The 21619-nt window shown below is 35.5% G+C and overlaps 1 protein-coding gene across 1 annotated transcript; it reads left to right on the plus strand.

Moving 5' to 3' along the window:
* The first annotated feature begins 32 nt into the window (after positions 1-32).
* On the plus strand, positions 33-20097 carry LOC126832658 (glycine--tRNA ligase). Its single transcript, XM_056103385.1, has 17 exons — positions 33-317; positions 3513-3614; positions 4845-4944; positions 5953-6094; positions 6768-6856; positions 8163-8239; positions 8996-9141; positions 9565-9714; positions 10218-10380; positions 10717-10881; positions 11771-11878; positions 12940-13085; positions 13821-13906; positions 14686-14795; positions 15060-15153; positions 17569-17759; positions 18607-20097. Exons 1-17 carry the CDS (start codon positions 75-77, stop codon positions 18712-18714), a joined length of 2220 nt encoding a protein of 739 aa, XP_055959360.1. The 5' UTR covers positions 33-74; the 3' UTR covers positions 18715-20097.
* The last annotated feature ends 1522 nt before the right edge of the window (positions 20098-21619 follow it).

Raw genomic sequence — 21619 nt, forward strand, 5'->3', positions numbered from 1 at the left:
TACTCGAAATTAAGTTTAATGAATCCGTTCGATTTTTCATCTGATGAGGAGAGCGTGGCATATTGACTATTCTGATGAAACAGTTGTCGCGTTTAATTCAGTGTGTATTTAGTAGTAGGACAGCTGTGTTGTCGTTCAGATCACTAACATATTCGTGTATTCTCCAGAAAAAGGAATCGGCAAACAACGAACTTAGTTCAGATTGGGGAAGAGGAAAGAGAGCCGAGAAGCGTCAGAATTTTATCCGAAAGTTAATCATGGATAATCCAGAAATTGAGACAACTTTAGCCCCTCTCAGAGTATCTGTTAAGGAACAGGTATAAAGATATTATGTTTTCTTCTTCATATGTTAATGAATTTTGAAACAATCTCATAATCTGACAACTACGATTGTCTGACATATCTTAATACCTATTCATTGTACAACTTCATATGTAAAAATATATAAGCTTATTAATACTGATGACAGTGATCGATGTACCGGTATGTGCATAGTATTATATTAGTATTAATTGTAGCTGTAGCACCCAAATCTACCATTATTTAAACTCATATGACAATAATTTATATCGATAATTGATAATATACCATTCCTTACATGTATGCTAAATTATTGTTGTGTGAAAATGCCCATCAATGTACGATTTCCAAGCAAATTTGGAAGTTTTTACCTACATGTATGTATATATATACTTGTAACCAAGGGATATAACTCTTGCATTTACACGAAATTGCACTTTTTGGAACATTTCCACTAATGTCAACATTGCCACAATGTCAAACACATACATGTATGTTAAAATCACCACTGTAAATATAGAATTAGCAACATTTTGTAACATACATGTACATGTACATATGGCTACGAGAATGTACCTAAAATATTGAGATACATAAAGTACTGATTGCTATGATTGGGTAATGGCCGGGTGCCTTTAGTTTCACCTGGCAAACTTAATTTCGTAATTGATTTATATAACATCGTAAAAGTAAGTTAATATATACTATTAGGACATATTATGCTGCCCAATGTAGTGAAACAGTCAAGTGTTGTTTTTATCAAAATTGATACAGACATTCATTATTACACTGCTCAACTTGTATCAGGTTAGTACATTGAATGTTCTAAACGACATAAAAATTCACCCCGCTTTCATGATGTAAAGATGTTAAATTTAAAATGCCAGGTTTAAAAGAGATATTTGTACCCATGTTAGGTAAGATTACATTGCATATTGGATGTGCCTGGAAATGTTATAAATAACAATAATCAATAGTTGTTTATTTAAAGAAAAAAATTGTCAGGTTTGCTTATTGAAGCCCGATATGATCTGCATCAGGCTTTGCTAGGTGGATCTCTATCTCGAACACGGATGGTTGATAGATGAAGTTTTTTATCTTTCTGTTAGGGTAAGATTCTGTTTGTGTGTGTTGGTTTACCTATTCATACAGTAAATGTGAACACCTCCCCTCAAATGGTACTACAAGTATTCTTCAAACAATCAAGAGTAATTTCAAACAATTAATTGCATCCAATGGTTGTCATTTGACTGTGCAAGAGGACTGGGGAGTGACATACACATGTATATATGACCAAATATATCATATTAGATGTGTCCTTTACCAGAAAATAAACTGATAATTGCATGTCAAAACATAAAAATGATCACTGTTTTTATTCTCGGCTGGTTATCCTGTCCTCCCAGTGTAAATTAAACCCCATTTCATTTTAATGCTCATTTGGAGTTGACCTTTTTCCATACATGTACATGTAATATGACTATTTTACAAACAGAGCTGTTTTGAAGATTACAAATAATTTTTTTGTAACACATGAGTCAAGCAGCACACATCACAATTGCTCTTTCTTATGGCATGATAAAACATTGTATGATTGTTTAGTTGAAACGTATGTTTGATTGTCTAGCTGAAACGTATTTGCTAAATCAATAAATTATATTCAATTTTAAAACTTATTTTTCATATAATTTTCAAGTAAGTGTCGTCCCTTACATGTACATGTATATGTATATCCCTTAATATCTCAATTTCTGATTAAAGATGTGTTATGTAGAGATAATAATTCTGCCTGTTGCAGATTTTTTTTCTGGCTTCAAATTTATCATTAATTATTTTTGAAATAAAATAAGGAAGAACAACTTTATCTCAATATTACATAATGCATCTTAAAAGTAAAAGTTTATTATGAAAATCATTGGGTGCATCATTAAATACTTTAATTATACAAATTATACGAGATCTATGGGTTAATGTCCACATTAAATAAACTTACCTGGAGGCTATGATGATTGACAGTAATCTTCCCCTTTTTCAGCTGATATTTAGGCCACACTAATTAGATTTTCTGTTTTTTAGGCTCACCTGTAAAAGTTTTCCTTCTTTTTTCTTCGGGAAAAAGATTTGTTTAAAACTGATAATTATTTGGTTATGCTGTTCTAAAGCTGTTCTTAGTACCATACCATATTTTCAAAGTTTTAAAATTTTATACAGAACAGCTTTTACATGATTCAAGTAGCTATTTATTTATTAAAATCTCAAAAAACAGAAAATCATATTGATTCAGCCTTAATGGTGTTTTAATGAGGTTAACTTTGACCTCTTGAACCTCATACATGTGGTTTTATTGATTGATACTACACAATCCTACAGTATTTAGATCTAGAGTTAATTGTGCATATATTAGGCAGAACATAATATAGATCCCAGACTCTTGTAAGACATCAACTTATTTTTACAAACATTTAAGACTGGCAAAATCTGGAGCGTGCATCCTGATAGACTGAACATTATTTTCCCCGATCAATCCTTCATGTTATCAAGTTCATTACGGAGAAATCAGGAGACTAATAATAAATTTTCCATGTTAATTTGTTATGTTTGACAATGTTCTGCAATATGATGAGAAACAGGTTTTGAAACTTTAAGGGTTCTCCTCACATTTACATAAACCAGATATAACTTACATCAAAATTCAAGGGTGTATTAAAGATACATTATGGGAGATTTGATAAAGAGCTGGCAGTTCTCGCTATAATAGTTAAAAACTACATGTAGATAATCGAAAGGGAATTTGCTGAAAAGTTCAGTCAGATTGATCCACTCTGAACCAAGAATTTAGCGATTGGATTTTAGACCTAGCCTTGATCATCATTATTATAGTCGGTGCGATAAAAAACAGTCTCGATTATCCATTTTTTTTATTTAATCATCCATGAGCGTTGAGCAGCAGATCGCATTCCAATCCAGTAATTATTGAAGGCTAGCGATGCCACCGAGAGTTGATTATGGTCTGGATAAGTTAATTAATGTCTAATTAATAATTTAGATAACAACATTTCAGGCCTAAAGAAAGACCTACAATTTGTGGATTTAGCTCTTGCATAATGTATGTTTAATGCATTTGCTCCGGATAATTTCATCATATGTAAATAGAAGTAAACTAAGTACTCGTACATCATACATGGCTTATAACTGTAACCATTTTTTTTCAGGGTGATTTGGTTAGAAAATTAAAAGAAGAAAAAGCTCCAGATTTAGATTTACAGCGAGCTGTAGCTGAGTTAAAAATACGCAAAAGAAACCTTGAAGAAACAGTAAGTAGTTGAGAAAGTAGAAAGTAATGGGTTTTAATAAATACCCCATCCCTTCAAAAGATGGATGTACATTGTAAATCATTTTTTTTAGAAATAGTAGAAGATTGCAATCGATCAGCCAATGATCGAATGGAAAGAAATGTTTCTATTTACAGCCATATTCCTGATGCAATGGCCCGGGAAATCCCTCTCTGGCCTTTGCTGGATTGGCTTCTGATACGTTGAAATAATTGTTTGTCTCCAAACTGTATTGTTTACATTGTATTTGTTTTGATAGCCTCATTTGTCACACAATTAGTTTTTCTGCAATATTCTGCTATGCACTGGTTAATTGGGCATTCTAAAATTGTGAGTCATGACGTAACGTTATGTAATCATATCTGGTCCAATTTGGAGCACTGTTTAAAGAGTAATGATATTGTTGCGTAGTTAGCTATTGATTGTTAATCAGACTATTGACCAGTCATAATTTGAAACAGAAATTTGCTTCCTTATAGCAGTGTTAAGTGGGATTAGGTATAATCAAACGAAACACTGCGAGGAGTATGATGTACAGCTAGGTGGGAAAAACAAACAAATCGATTTTGCTTATACACTTTTGTTTTTATTCACATGTAACATTAGATTTAGTTTGTTTATTTAATGAGAATTCCAGGCTGAGGATCATCTGAGCCTCTGTCGGTATCAGACCAGTCACGGACTGATGATTTGAGAACCTTTGTGGGAGAAAAATGGGGATTAACCTCCACTCGACAAAACTACTAGGGCATTTCGCAACTTACATATGGTTCAATTTTATATATTTCTATAAATCGGTAGTGCGTATGGGGTCTTCAGCAGTGGGAGAAATCCAGGGACCCATTGAAAGCTTACCAGGTTGGACAGGCAACCCCACAGTACAAGCAGGGAATTGAAAACCATGCCACTTGACTCAATGACAGACCCTATGGTTTTAAGCATGCATTAAGCACTGGACCATCCTACCCCCGTAGAACCTCAGGGACTGTAGATACATGTAATTATTGCTATCTCTGCAAGAATACAATGCAATGATATATCCCATTTCCTGTGCATGGTTTGCCATCAGTAGAATTCTCTTTTCTGTTATATATGCCTGTTTTGACTCAAGACAGACTGGCAATGGATTTAAACAGATGGAAATTTTGCATGCCAGGTTTAAGCTTAAACCTTTTGTGTTTAAGATCCTTCAATATATTTATTTGTTTTTAGGAACTGAAATTGACACCAAAAGATGATTTTGATAGACACAAGATGGAGGACTTGCTCAAACAGAGGTTTTTCTATGACCAATCTTTTGCTATATATGGAGGTATGTCCACTATTGATGTCATTCTAATTAGTCCAATTAACATACATGTACCATAGTCCCGTCAGGATTCCAATCTTTTCCATACATGTATTTGTACATCCTCAAAAATTATTAGGGTATAAAATACAACAAATATATATGTAGCAGGGCCTAAAGTAATGTGCCTTGGAGCACAAACATGCTTTGAAATGAAAAACCTGTGCTTCGAAAATAAGAAAACTATGCTCTGAAAAAATGGTGTACCCTTGTTACTGATAGACTTGGAGTTTTGATGTTGATGTGATGATAGAATTTGAATTTTAATTCAGATATTATTGTAAGAAAAGTGGTGTGTTATTTTCCTAAAGCTGAGTTTTCATGCTGCGCATAGCCAAATAAACTCCAATGTAAACTGCACCAGAATAGTCCACAGATGCTGTTTTTCTGCTTTGAATTTTCAAAGAAACCGTGCTACAAGAATTTAACCTTATTTTAGGCTCTGATATGTTGTATGACACAACTCATACATGTACAATGTCCTTCCATTCATTCAGACAGAATATGTATGGGCCACTTGCTCTAGTCTTTTAACTTACACTAGACACATCGAGTGAGAGCATGTTAAGAACTGTACTACAGATATTAGTAGATCCTCCATTTTGTTGCATGTAGTTACATCTCAGGATTTGTCAAGAAAGATGTATCAGGTCTCCATATTGAAGTGTTGTCGGGACAATATGTGAACACCGGAGCAATTATTGTGTGGTGGGGAGGGGAGGGGGGGCTCTGGATCCACGTCTGCAAGTTGCTTTAATCTAGACATTGAATAATCAAGTTTACTTTCAGAACTCAAGAGCACTCAAATAATCACCTAACAATTTCAAATGTGCCACCCTTTTGTCCTTAAATGATAAACTTGTTTTATCTCCATTCTCAAAAGTCCTATTTATATGTGAAATGAATTAATAAACTATTAGCTTATGTTCCCTGTGTCTCCTACATTACATATCTATAACATGCTATTTCCAGGTGTTAATGGATTATATGATTTTGGACCAATGGGTTGTGCTATGAAAGCAAACTTGTTACAGCTTTGGAGAAAGTTTTTTGTTTTAGAAGAGCAGATGCTGGAAATAGAGTCAGCAATGTTGACGCCTGCTCAAGTTTTAAAGTAAGTTGACAAATTTTAATATGGAAGCATGATAAATTAAAATGTGTAAATTTTCTGCACCGATTGTGGTAATGAAGATTGTGAAGGGACATTTTGCCCAGATAGTGACGCCACAACCGACTCTAATTTTGAATTCCAAATGACCAGGGTTCTTTTACATACATGCACTCGGATGTGTACACCCCGTCTTCATTAGGGGGGTTGGATGACTGAATGGTTAGCACGTTCATGCTGTATCATAAAGCCTGTCATTGAGTCAACTGGCGTGGTTTTGAATCCCCGGTTGTACGTGACAAAGAGTAGGGTCGCCTGGTTTCCCCCCACTGCAAATGCGAATTATTGAAATAAAATTAAACCATATGTTAGTCCCAAAATGACCCAGTTTGTGTCGAGTGGACGTTAAACCCCATTTCTCTCTCTCTCTCCATTTTCATTAGCCCATTTCGGAGCAGAACAGTAGGACGTTAAACCCCATTTCATTTCCAATGTGTACACACAGGACCTGGCCCAGAATTCACGTTGAACATTCACGGCCAACACCGGAATCTGACACAGGAAGTCCAGGTCAGTTTGTTAACTTTATACTCACTGAGTTAATGCAATTTCCATATGAGGAAAGTTCAGTTCAATCTTGCTGTATTTATGTTTTTTTTAATTGTAAAATATTTTTCAGAGCTTCAGGTCATGTTGACAGATTTCAAGATTACATGGTTAAAGATTTAAAAAATGGTGAATGTTTTAGAGCAGACCATTTAATTGAAGGTAAAATACAATTATTATGATCTAGTTTCAATATATACTCTTCAAAAAAAATAGGGGATATTCAAAAACAATACAAAACTGCGGAAATGCACTGCTGTTTTTATTAGAGGTAACCAGTGTATGGAAATAACAGGCCAATTGCCTACACATGAACATAAACAGTTCATATGGGCGGCTTATCTAACGGCCCCATTTCACTCGCAAAGAGATACACTGCCAAAAGTGAAAATGGACGTTTTTGATTTTTGTCTTAATGAGTAATTGCTCCACCAATCCTCAGACATTCAGCAATTCTCTGGCATGCTCCTAATCAACCGTCCAATCACGATTTGGGGCAATCTAACCCACTCCTCTTACAGTGCCACGGCCAATTCTTGCAGTGTTGTCGTAACTCGTAACACACTAAAGCAAAGATACGCTAAACAGTAAATCTTATGCAAGAACCGATAGGAAAGCAAACATGGATAGATAAACCAGCATGCGGCAGTTTTCATCAACTCTTCCTTAAAGTGTCAAATTTGACAATGAACCCATCCCACGTGTATGGCGCTATTGCGAGTGGCATGTGCAGATCAGTGGTTCTGTTGGGGCAAAAAGTTCTTCATCTGTGAACATACTCTCAAAGCATGTCAAATGTCCATGACTATTTATCATATTGCAACCTGCATAGGTATTTGCATTTTAATATCCCCTACGTTTTTTGAAGAGTATATATAAAAGGAGGGCTGGGTGGCTAAGTGCCTGTGGCTTAGAGCATAAGGTCTGTCATTGAGTCAATTGGCATGGTTTTGATTCCCAGCTTGGATGTGGCAAGGAGTGACCTGGGTTTTCTCCAGGTCCTCTGGTTTCCTCCTGCTGCTTAAGCGAATTATTGAAATGAAATTTAACAATATGTTAGGCCCGAAATTACCAAGTTTGTTTTTGAGTTGAGTTTATAGTTAAAAGCTGTATACATTTTAAAGGGCCGAAACTCTGGAATTTGTTGCCACCCCCTTTAAATACTTTAATTAGCTTGAATCATTTCAGGTAAAAACTTCTTCTTTACCTTAAATCTACTTCAAATATCTTTGATTTTTTTGCCCTTTTTTTATAACATATCTTCACAAAGCAATGACAGAGAATTGATAATAACCCTAACCACTGCTTCAGAAATATGGTTGTATAGTTTAAAATTTGTATCATCCTTTATTGTGCTTGGCATTTCAAGAAGAGGGGATCATTGGTGCATTTAAAAATGGAGATGGTTGACTATAATTAACATGGGTGTACATCAATATAATGTTGATTGACTTTTAATCTTTTTCAGCTTACTTAGAAAAATTATTAACTGATAAAAAACTGTCAGAAGATAAAAAAAACGAAGCAAGAAAACTTTTACCAATGGTTAGTACTTATCATATTCTTTACTCCTCTTTAATTTTCCAATATTTCGGTAACACCAAATCTAGATCAATCTGCTTAAAATACAGATTTATATTTCATTTCATTTTTTTTTATACTTTTGATGGCCTACACGACATGAAGATCTGACTGACATGAAGATCTGACCGGTTGTAGCGTTAAGTCGCATCAGAGGTCATATGAGCGGCTCTTGACCCTATGACGTCAGACATTTGATTAACCAATCGGCATTGATGTTACTAGTTGATTACCCATAGTTCCGTGCAAAACACGCCTAAAGCTCGCCGTAACAGACCGTTTGATTGGTTAATCACTCACACCATTCAGAACACGTCAATGATAAGAACACTTCCAGATCCTAGTATAGTAAAGACAAGTAAAACGAAATTAAGAAACGAAATATAGATCTGTATTTTAATCAGATTGGGTGGGGTGCGGTCTTATGGTTGAACTAGCCCACTTTAGATCATCAGGTCTGTCATTGAGTCAAGTGGCATGGTTTGGCTTCCCTCTTGTACATGACCAGGAGTAGGGTGGCTTATCCAACCATGTGGGTTTGTTCCGGTTTCATCCCACAGCTAAAGGCCGCAATGCACTAGTGATTTATCGAAATAAAATTGAACCATATGTTAGTCTTGAAATTACCTAATTTGTGTCGAGTGGACACTAAGTCCACTTATTTTTCTCTCTATCCCCCCATTCCAATGAACTTATTATCATGTATTATCTATTCAATAGATTGATGGTATGAATATGAATGATATGAAGGAAACATTAATTAAATATAACATGAAGTCACCAGTAACTGGTAATGATCTCTCTGATCCAATAGAATTTAATCTTATGTTTGCTACGTCCATTGGACCAACTGGACAATTAAAAGGGTAAGTCTCCATTAAATCAGACAGTGTGTTAATCATGGCCGGTCCTTCATTAAATATCCATTAAATCAGACATGTGTTAATTATGGCCGGTTCTCCATTAAATATCCATTAAATCAGACAATGTGTTAACCATGACTCTTCCTCCATTAAATCAACTTTGTGGGTTTTCTCCCGGTCCATCGGTTTCCTCTCACTGCTAAAGACCTGTACGCGCATGCGAAATATTGAAATAAAATTGAACCATATGTTAGTCTGGAAATGACCTAGTTTGTGTCAAGTGGATGTTAACCTCTCTCTCTCTCTCTCTCTCTCTCTCTCTCTCCACCCTTAGCCCTTAGGATTTCTATGTTGAATTACAATATGGAAAGTGGTTGTTATCTACTACATATAGCATTCATGACATTTCATTTCTTTTCTCAACAGATTTTTACGTCCAGAAACAGCTCAGGGTATCTTTGTTAACTTTAAAAGACTTTTAGGTTTCAATTCTGGCAAACTGCCTTTTGCTGGTGCTCAGATAGGAAATTCATTTAGAAATGAAATTTCTCCAAGATCGGGTCTAATAAGAGTACGGTAAGTTTTTTTTGTATTTCATAGGGTACTCAAATTGATAAGTTAACATTTGATTCATAAAACCAACCAAATTATAACCCAACTCGGATTCAGTCAGGAGGCCCATCAAAAAAAATTTACCCAAAGACAGCGCTGGCTTTTTTATATCGTCTGCATAGGATGCAAAGTATTGCATTAAATATTCACGATATTGACTTGGGTGGCTGGATGGTCAACGCGTGCATGTTAGATCATAAAGTCTGTCATTGAGTCAAGTGGCATAGTTCCAATTCCCAGCTTGTAGCGTCACCAGTCCAACCTCGTGAGTTTCCTCCGGTTCTTCCAATTTCCACCCACTACTAAAAGACCCTTACATGCAAGCAATTTATTGAAATAAAACTGAATCATGTGTTAGTCCCAAAATGACCTATTTTGTGTCGAGTGGATGTTAAACCCAATTTCTCTCTCTCTCTCTCTCTCTCTCTCTCTCTCTCTCACAATATTTACTTCTTTTTTTGCAACAGTGAATTTACCATGGCTGAAATTGAGCATTTCTGTGATCCAGATGATAAGAGTCATCCTAAATTTGAGAATGTTGCAGACCTAAAGGTTATGTTATATTCTGCATGTAGTCAGATGGATGGAAAATCAGCTGAAGCCTGGACAATTGGTGAAGCTGTTGGAAAAGTATGTTAAACCATTTCTCAGTTTTTTCAAGTTTGTGGAAAATTAAAGACATTAAATTTTATTCAGTAACATTGTACTTTCTAAATATGGTCTTTTGCAATGGCATACATGCAGGGTGTGTGGGGGCTAAGTGTTAAATCAGATTTTTCAGCCAGACAGGTAAAGTGTGGGTGTGTTTGTGTGTGGGGGAGGGGGGGTATATAATATTTTTTTAAGAAAAAAAAACACCTTTTGCCTTCTAGTCGGCAAAATAAAGTGCCAGAAATTTAGGTCTGTATGGATAACTTTCAGACATCGATTATTATTTGTGTCTATCATTATTTTTTATTATTTCAGAAATTAATAGCCAACCAAACACTTGGATATTTCATGGCAAGAATTTATCTGTTTTTGAATAAAGTTGGAGTGGACCCCAAGCGTTTACGATTCCGTCAACATCTATCCAATGAAATGGCCCATTATGCCTGTGACTGTTGGGATGCTGAAATGAAAACATCTTATGTGAGTAAAAGATTGAATGAAATGAATTTGATTAGTGGTTAAATTCTGGTTGGGGTTATGAATAATTATATTCTTGAATTGGATACAAGGTTTATGGTAGGGAATAATTATATTCTAGAATTGGATACAATGTTTATTGTAAAGAAATTATTATATTCTAGATTTGGATACAATGTTTATTGTATTCTAGAATTATATATACTGTTTACTGTTTTATATTTATAATAACAAACATGTACAATGTTCATTGTAATGAATTTTATTCTTGGATTAAATACTATGTTTTATATAATAAACAATTATAGTATAAGGCCTGCATTCCATGTATGCATTTCCGCATGCTATTTTTTGTATTTTTATGTGTACAGACAAATCGCTGAAAAGTTTGGGGAATCCCAAGTAAATGACAATATAAGTGAGAATTTCTCTTTACACCACAGAGTCAGACATTGTTTACGTTCAGTTGCGGCCTTTTTAAAATATCACCGTGTCCAAAAAGTATGCCATTTGCAAGCAGATTTTGCTAAAACAAGAGTGCTTGTTTGATTTTGTGGAAGAAAAACCGTATTTGTATGCCAGAATGTAAACATCCACATGTGCAGACTTCGCATGAAAAAAAAAACACCAGCGAAAAAGTCGCTCATTGAGCAAACGCTTACATGGAAATGGTCCCATTACAGTTGCAAAATAGACTTTTAACGTATACATGAAAAGCGGGCCTCAGAATTGGAATGAACTTTATTATAATAAGCTGTATTCTAGAGTTAAATACAATGTTTTTTTATAATGATCAATTTAAAGTTTGGTACAATCTTTGTGATGATAAATGTTTACACGACTAATGGGTTGATAGATGATTCGTAGACTATGATATATGATTTAATTCCAGGGATGGATAGAATGTGTTGGATGTGCTGACAGATCTTGTTATGATTTAACTCAACATACAGAAGCTACTGGAGTTAAACTAGTGGCTGAAAGAAAGTTATCCGAACCAATATCCTTTTTCTGATATAACAGTTTAGTTAAGATTACATTTAAAGACTTATAGAATCTCATACTAACTACAATATCGTGAAAGTTAAATCTCTAATGGGAATATCAGTCCATAAATGGTTAAATTACGTTTCGTATTTACAAAGATATGATAATTAAAAATTTCATTGATTATGCCGCTCCCTAAATAGCAAGATGGGGGAGAGAGAGAGAAATGGGGTTTAACATCCACTTGACACAAACTAGGTCATTTCGGGACTAACATATGGTTTAATTTTATTTCAATAATTCGCTTGCGCGTAGGAGTCTTTAGCAGTGGGAGGAACCCGGAGAAAACCCACGAGGTATGGGGGGAGAGGGGTAATCGAATGGTTAACGCGTTGCATCATAGGGTCTGTCTTTGAGTCAAGTGGCGTGGTTTCGATTCCCTACTTATACATGTATGTAACAATTAGTATGGTCGCCTGTCCAACCTTGTGGGTTTTCTCCAGGTCCTCCGGTTTCCTCCCACTGCAAGCGATTGATTGAAATAAAATTAAACCATGTGTTAGTCCCAAAATGACCTAGTTTGTGTCAAGTGGAGTTAAACTCTCTCTCTCTCTCCATGAACCAAATTGATGGGCCTTTTTGGCATTGGTATTTTGCTTTTGTTTTCTTAATTAAATGATAAATAATAAACATATTAGCATTCCAGACTCGTTGGTTTTCTCTGGAACCTCCAGTTTCCTCCCACTGCTAAAGACCCATACATGCAAGCAAATTATTGAAATAAAATTTAGCCATATATTAGTCCCGAAATGACCTAGTGGACATTAAACCCTATTTCTCTCTCTCTCTCTATCTATCACCTCTCTCTCTCTCTCTCTCTCACACACATATTAGTGTGGATTATTCAGTTGTGAGAAATTTGATATGTTCTCAAAAACTGCAACTCATGCATCGTTACTTTAGCAACTTAAAGCGACAATGAAATGATATATTATTAGTAAACAATGAACAAACTAATTGATCTTCATGATGATGATTGTTGATATTATTTTATATATCCTTAATAATTGATACAAGACTATTGATGTGACAGAACTCCAGCCACAGATGGGGGTTCTAGGTAAAGCTTTTAAAAAAGATGCTAAATTAGTCTCAGAATATTTAAATAAACTTAAAACAGAGGATGTTTTAACAATAGAAAAGAATCTCTCTGAAAACAAGTAAGTATATTTATATTAGATCAGGACAAGTAAAATAAATAGCAATGATTTATTTCAACAGGGGTTATCATCATTTTGGGGGTTGGTGGCTGAATGGTGAGCACCTGCGCACTGTATCATAAGGTCTGTCAATCAGTCAACTGGTATGGTTTCAATTCCCTGGTTGTATGTGACAAGGAGTTGGGTCGCCTGTCCAACCTCGTGGATTTTCTCTGGGTCCTCCGGATTCCTCCCACTGCTAAAGACCCCTACATGCAAGCAAATTATTAAAATAAAGTTGAACCATATGTTTGTCCTGAAATGACCGAAGTGGAGTTAAACCCCATTTCTCTCTCTCTCTCTCTCTCTCTCTCTCTCTGTGATACCCCATCCTGGGTTCAAAAATTCTGGATAGCTGTCGAAAGTCAAGTAGGGTGAGTCATAAAATTGAAATAAAATTGAACCATGTGTTAGTCCCGAAATGACCTAGTTTGTGTGGAGTCTCTCTCTCTCTCTCTCTCTCTCTCTCTCTCTCTCTTGTTATCATCATTTCCGATTCGTTTCCAGTGAAAGTTCGACTGTTGTGCACCTGATCTATAACAGTTTTTATTTTTCTGTGGATTTGGCTTGCTGAATGGTCTAATGTGTGCGCTTTAGATCATAAGGTCTGTCATTGAGTCAAGTGGCATGGTTTTGATTCCATGCTTAATACTAATATCTTACTATTCAGTTTTTGTTTGTTTGTGTTTTTTGCAGAGAATCGACCGTTACTGTGAATGATAAAGATTATAAATTAACTCCTGAAATGATCACAGTTAAAAGATACCAGAAAACAGTCCATGGTAAAAAAAAAAAAAAACATTTTCACTTTTATTCCTAAATAAAAATCGGTAACATATATTATTGTTGTAGAGGAACAGTCTCTTGTGAAAGGTAGAATGGTCCAAGTGTTGGGATGGAGGGAAGAATGAGGTTCCATGTAGCATTCACATTGACATGTACATAAAAGAACTATTGACATTTGCAATTTGAAATAAGGGTAGCACCGCTGATGTCCGGGCAAAATTTCACTCACACCCCGTCTTCATTAGTCCAGTCAGTGCAAAAAGTAGGATGTTAAACCTCATTTCATTATTTTAAGAACAATCATTTATACTTTATAAATGTAGTTTATGTGGATGTCTGTCTATAGTGTATATTAAAGATACATTATTGGAGATTAGATAAAGAGCTGGCAGTTCTCACTATAATAGTTAAAAGCCAGATGATATAAAGGAAATATGCTCAAAAAATTCAGTCAAATTGCTTCACTCTAAGCCGAGAAAACGTTATTTTAAAATCTTTGTAGCCTCGATTGTCATTGCTAGCGCTGTCACGATAAGTGAAAAAGTCTCCATTATCCGTTTTTGCGTTTAATCATCAACGCTTGTTGAACGGCAGATCAGATTCAAATCCATTAAAAATCGGACGGATAAGATGGCATCGAGAGTTGATTATGGTCTTTTCATGTTAATAAGTGTCTAATTAATAGTTTATATAATGTTTCAGACCTAAAGAAAGACCTGTAATAGGCGGATTTACCTCTTGCATAATGTCTGTTTAATGATATGTTATATTTTAGTTGAAGAATTGACGCCATCCGTTATAGAACCATCGTTTGGTATAGGACGTATAATGTATTCTGTGTTTGAACATAATTTTAAAGTCCGTGAAGGTGATGAACAGAGATCAGTAAGTTTAGATTAAATTTATCAAATTTGATGCCTGTATCATGTCTCAAGTTCCTATATCTTCAAAAAATAAAAATGTGTATATTTGAAAAAATGGAGTGAGAAAATGTTGACACATATCCCTTCATGATTCAATATTCAAAATAAAGTTCCATAGGTTATTCTTTTGGATGCAAGCGTACCAATTCAGAGAGGGTCCCTTAGGTTAAGTTTTAAGCTAAAATATACACTGATCCGTTAAATCTATTTGATGTTTTGTTTTCAGTATCTTAGTTTACCAGCGTCCATTGCACCATATAAATGTTCTGTCTTACCAATAAGCAACAATCCTGATTTTGGAATCCACATCAAAAATATTTGTAAGTTTAGATAATTCCTTTGTACTTTGTTAAGTTACATGTAGTTGCGGCAATGTCTTTCGTACAGTACAAGGTTTGCACACTCCTTGAAACTCCTTAAAAATCCTGGAAAAATGAAAATGTGATTTCCAGTACTGGAAAAACAAGATTACTCCTTGAAACTCCTGGAAAATTAACATTTGTGGTTTTGCTATATATTTTAAGATATAAAACTGAACGCAGTCATCAAATCTTTCTTCAAATGTTCATGAGTACATGGCCGTAAAAATGTTCTCCGAGCGTAAAAAAAATACATTATGATGTAGAATTCTATACAGGACTCCTGGAATCTGGTATATAACTCCTGGAAAACTCCTGGAATTTTAACTGTTCTGAGTTGTGCATACCCTGTAATTAGTCCCGTACCAGTGGTAACTGGCCAGATATTTTTCATGCTTCTGGATTAAAGTGTAAACTACAGTAACATTAGTAGCCTCCGATCTTTAAACACGTAATCGAGGGATCACGTGGCTAAGTGGATAAGACGCTAGCTCGCTAGCCTGGAGGTCGGGTGTTCGATCCCTGCATTGGCCGAGAAAGTTCATCCAGATTTTCCAGCGTGGTTCTCCCTTGTCAGTGATGCCGGACGGAGGGGCTGACAAGGAAAGCTGTCTAGTCGTTCGGATGGGACGAAAAAACCGAGGTCCCGTGTACACATTGGCGTGCACGTAAAAGATCCCTTGGCAGTTGGAATTAGATATAAGAGTAGGCCGTAGTGCCGCTGTCCGGGCAAAATTTCCCTCATAGCACACTGTATGGCGTATGCCCGTCTTCATTAGCCCAGGTTAGGAGCAGAACAGTAGGACGTTAAACTCCATTTCATTTCATTTCATTTCATTTAAACCCGTAATCATAGGCCAACACACAGTCTGATTAAAATACAGAACTATATTTCATTTTGTTTTTTTATACTTTCGATGGCCTCTACTACATGAAGATCTGACCGGTTGTAGTGGGAGGTCGCATCAGTTGTCATACAAGCGGCTTTTGTCCCTGTGACGTCATACATATGATTACCCAATCAGCGGTGACGTTTCTGGTAGGATACACACTGTTCCATGCATCGCACGCTAAAAACTCGCTGCCACAGACCGTTTCATTGACCAATTCCTCACATCAACTAGAACACCTGATATATAACAACTCTTCCAGATCCTAGTGTTGTAAAGACAAGTAAAATGGAATTTTGAACTATAAAACAACTAAACGGAATAGGATCTATGTTTTAATCAGATTGAGTGGACACAGGGCATTATATTTCTGATTGAGATTAAAGTGAAAGGTAGAATTAGATTTTTAAACACAATCAAACATAAACAATCCTTAACTGATACATGTTGACTCGTGTCAGCATAATGAGAGTTATTTCCCTTATAACAAACTACATTCTATAGTTTGTTTACTGTCTGTTTGACATTTAAAAATCGTACTGTTTCTTCTTGACAAACAATGGTAGAAAGATGATATGTCTAAACGACCATTTTGAGTTAGTGACATTACCATTCATATTGGATGACAGTGTTTCGGATTGTGTCGGTGGTGTGGATTTTAATAGTTTTGTTTTAGAGTGTGATAGGAATTATTTGATTGTCGTGGTAGTCTAAATAATTTAAAGCGATTCAATGATTTTAGTTCACAACAGCTAAAAAATATGTAGATGAAAATCGCCATTACAATGTAGTTCATCATGATTTTCTGGTGTGGTTTCCCCTCGTCAGTGGTGCATGACGGAGGGCTTGACAAGGACAGTTGTCTAGTCGTTCGGAAGGGACAAAAAAAAAATGGGGTTCCATGTATACATTGGTGTGCACGTAAAAGATCCCTTGGCAGTTGGAATTCGACATAAGAGTAGGCCATAGTGCTGCTGCTCTGGAAAAATTTCCCTCATAGCACACCATGGCATATGCCCGTCTTCATTAGCCCAGTCGGACGTTAAACCCCATTTCATTTCATTCATTTATAAGAACATCATTTTTTCTTTCTTTTTATTTGAGATGGGCTACAATTGGGAGATACTCGATTGAACGTTTCAGAATTAAATTCTCGCAATCCAGAAAATAGTAACAATCGAGGAAAAGGGCGGATGTATGCGTCGACTGCATAGGGAACCTCTCAACCAATCAGGACAGCCGAAACATATTTGTTGTGTTTTATTATGTCACGATTCTACTCAGCAACCTCAGTTGTTGAGATTGACAGAACTGTGACAGGACTGAATGCAACTCTATTACAATCCTGAGAATTCAGGACAATTGAGCATCCCCTTGTGCAGTAATTTGTAATAAGGGGAGATAATTAGTTTATATATACTGTGGTAAATAAAGCACAGCCATTGATTTATACTGTGATGAAAGTTCTGTTTTTATTTTCGTTTAGCGCAAGCCTTGAATCAAAATGATATATCGCATAAAGTTGATGATAGTAGTGGTAGTATAGGTAGAAGATATGCTAGAACTGATCAGATAGCTATACCTTATGGTATTACTATAGATTTTGACACACTTAAAGATACACCTCCCACAGCTACATTACGAGAACGAGATTCAATGAAACAGATCCGGGCCTCTGTAAGTATTGATACATGTTAGAAATTTCTTGTCAATCTTCACCGCTTGTACGTGACAAGGAGTAGGTCGCCTGTCCAAACTTGTTGGTTTTCTTCAGGTTCTCCGGTTTCTCCTTCTGTTCAAAGAACGCTACAAGCAACTTATTGAAATAAAATTGAGCAAGCAAATTATTGAAGTAAAATTGAACTCTATGTTAGTCCCGAAATGATCTAGTTTGCATTGAGTGAACTTTAAACCCTCTCCCTCCTTGATCGCAAATAGCGTAAAAGTATGTAATAACAAGGTGTCAGAATATTTGTCTGACTTTGATGAAACTTAAAATATATGTTTATATCCCAGAGATTTCCATTTCTTTTGATATTCTTTCATATCGGACCATAGCTCCCCAGATTATGTCCCCTTATGTAGCTTGTTTTTGGCCATCTTGTAAAATGTGGGCATACAAATAAAATCAATCACATTAATTACCTCATGTATTTACATGTATTTTTCCACACCCACCCATCCACACTCTCTCTTGGTTCAATTTTATTTTAATAATTTGCTTGTGCATAGTGGGAGGACCCGGAGAAAACCCACATGGTTGGACATAATAATCATACAATTCTATATATAGGTGACATAATGTGATAAATGTAGCGCCTTGAAATGTGAAGAATTAAAAGCAGAAAAATAACTGCTAAAGATCCCTTTGCGTAAGCAGATTATTGAAATATTGAACCATGTGTTAGTCCCGTAATGACCTATTTTGTGTCAAGTGGATGTTAAACCCCATTTCTCTCTCTCTCTCTCTCTATTTAACCATCTTTTGAACGCTTATTTTATCCGTGTCTTCTATGTTTTTCAGTTGAACGAGTTACCCCAAATAGTCAAAGATTTGGTAGATGGTAAAAGAACATGGGAGGATATTACAAATAATTATCCATTATTTGAACAACAAGAAACCACAAAATAATTTATTGACAATTGTAAATTTTAACTTCTATGTATATTAAGTATGGTGCATATTCCTCCAAGCTAAACCGATTTTCATGACTTTGAAGTCATCAAACATGACATTCATGGATGTAACTCTTTTATGAAGATTCTGTAAACCTCTTCATGGTGAAATCTGAAACCTTTTAAGATATTTGATTTGAGTTCATGACCTCACAGACAATTTGGGAGAGCTGCCCAACTAAACACAGATAGAACAAACAGTATAAACTATAAACCCAGCTTAGTCGGTATGGATATAGGTCATGTATACATAATTCATAGTAAAAAATCCCCGGTAACAAACATGACAAGACTGTGTTGATATAAAAAAGATTTATTCAGGACGCGTTTCGAGCATTCGCCCTTTATCAACTGGTTACAAAAATGATCCCGTTACCGGGTATATATAGACAACAGAATTATTGCGCATGCACATAAAGTTGGGGATTTTTTGTATCCATAATTGTTAAACTCTCCCCATATATGTTATAACTATAAGTAATTGACATCTACTCTTTAGGACTTAAAGCCTCTTGGGGGGGGGGGGGGGGGATGGCTGAATGCATGCTGTATCATAAGGTCTGTCATTGAGTCAACTGGCGTGGTTTCGATTTCCTGGTTGTACGTGACAAAGTCGCCTGTCCAACTTCGGGGGTTTTCTCCAGGTCCTCCGGTTTCCTCCCACTTCTAAAGACCCCTACGCATAAGCAAATTATTGAAATAAATTTGAACCATGTGTTAGTCCCGAAATGACCTAGTTTTTGTCGAGTGGACATTAAACCCTATTTCTCTCTCGCTCTCTCTTAAAGCCTTGGATCATCATTAAATTTTTCAGACAACAGCTGATCTTTCAAGGCTTAATCCATGCTAAAACTGACTCAAATTAAGAAAGGAACTAACAAAATAATCCATTGTAGATAATCTCATGACTCCAGTTAAATCTGGGCCCTTATTTACGAAAACTTAAACTAAGATACAATCGAAATTTTAAGAAATACTGCAATTCGATTGGCTGACTAGTACAAATCAATTTGCATATATCCAATGAAGTTGTCGTATTTCTTAAAATTTCGGTTGTAACTTAGTGTAAGTTTCCGTGAATAAGGGCCCAGATTAATAGAGGTCTGTCAATAGAAATTAGCCACTGGCTTTTTTATATGGGTTATAGATGAAACCATTTCTAGATTTGAAGATTCAACCCCAGTTGACCATCAGTGGCTTTAAGCTGGAGATTTGATGTGTTTTCGGGGAGGCAAAACATACCTAAAACATGCATCATGTAATTCTATTGTTGTAAATACATAAAAATGTTTAAAAATGTAAAAATAGTGAATATCTCTGATTAAAAAAACAAAAACAATGTGAAGTCTTATATATATATATATATATATATAAATCATCCTTTCTGTCAGTTTCATGGGAGAAAAATAATCGGTCTCAAAATATGTGCAGTCACTGCAGTCTGTCTCAAAATTATGCATCGGTGGCGACTGACGAAATGAATTAATGAGGTAAACAAACAATGCCAGAATAGAAGGGAAAAATCTCAAATACTTAATTAATATACTGCACCGAAATTTCTTAAGTCACATAGTCGGTCTCCAAATAAGTTCTCACTGTTGTCGGTCTCAGACTAAATGAATTAATGAGGTAAACAATGCCAAAATAGTAGGGGCCTAAATTACAACGGTATAGTATAAAATAACCTAGTCAACTTGTAATGTTTTAAAAAAAAACACTCCCTGTTATGAGTATGTTGGTTTAAGAAATTGAGAGCTTGTTACGAAGATTTTGATAACTTAAATTATATTATTGATTGTCATTTTAGTCGAACAGTTGGTAAGAAGTTATCGGAAGCATAGTTTGTTTCAGAAATACGTAAAAATTAAATTATGAAATGTTAAGGCGATCTATGTACTTAAGAATTTTTACTTGTTGCATATTTAATCCCAGTAGAAATTAAAACGTATTTCACTCATGTTGTAAGTATCAGAATTCGGCAAAACCATTCCCCAGACCCCATAGTCCAGTAAATGGCAATTCAGAGACCAGGTATAAGCGCCTACGTGAGACAAAGTCCCCTCAGTCCCAGTCCCAAAAACTTAAAAGCTCAGTTACATAATCTAAAAAATAATTCTATACATTATGTCATTATTCTTCAACTCCTCTGTCTTATAAATCTCATCACTATCATATTCACACTATCACTGTCATTGACGGATGGGCCTCAAGATTCTGTCCCATTTCTTATCCTCTCGTTAAGGAGAATTTGATCCCATTTGTCATGACATTGACTAAAATTTTTCAGACTCAGTCTCATAAAATTGAAAGGTCAGTTATATATATAGATAGAACTCAATGACCATTGAATACCGCTATCGCTCGTGGAATACTTGCGCAGGGATACACTCTCTTGAACCATTGAATAACCCGAACGGTATTCAATGGTCATTGGGTTCTGTTTTTATTCTATAACTACATGCAAATCTCAAAATACACTGTACTATCTAGATTATCATAAAAAAAATCATTACTACTAACGTTAAAATTCATCATAGGTTCCGCCCTTTTTTCTTTCTTTTTAACAAAAATTGTGGTTGCCTAGTTGTGACGTCATTACAGTTTGACGTAGTTCTGTAAGTGACGTCATTTTGGACAAAAGTAGTACGTTTTCAAGCCATTGAATACAACTATAGGTTATTCAATGGCCATTGAATACAACTATAGGTTATTCAATGGCCATTGAATACAACTATAGGTTATTCAATGGCTGTATTCAATGATATTTGCTTGTATTTGCATGTAGTTATAGAATAACTGATATTATTTCGCGCCTGCGTCGCGATATTCCATTATGACATCATTCTTTCACTCCACTGTGG

This window comes from Patella vulgata, chromosome 9 (assembly GCF_932274485.2).
Source record: "Patella vulgata chromosome 9, xgPatVulg1.2, whole genome shotgun sequence".
NCBI classification, from domain to species: domain Eukaryota; kingdom Metazoa; phylum Mollusca; class Gastropoda; family Patellidae; genus Patella; species Patella vulgata.

What these genes read in the sequence shown, in the direction of transcription:
- LOC126832658 (XM_056103385.1), top strand. Translation starts at nt 75, where the DNA reads ATGAAACAGTTGTCGCGTTTAATTCAGTGTGTATTTAGTAGTAGGACA. An exon ending in AGCAGACCATTTAATTGAAG is followed by an intron (nt 6,857 to 8,162) that starts GTAAAATACAAT and finishes AATCTTTTTCAG; the next exon opens with CTTACTTAGAAAAATTATTA. An exon ending in AATCCACATCAAAAATATTT is followed by an intron (nt 15,154 to 17,568) that starts GTAAGTTTAGAT and finishes ATTTTCGTTTAG; the next exon opens with CGCAAGCCTTGAATCAAAAT.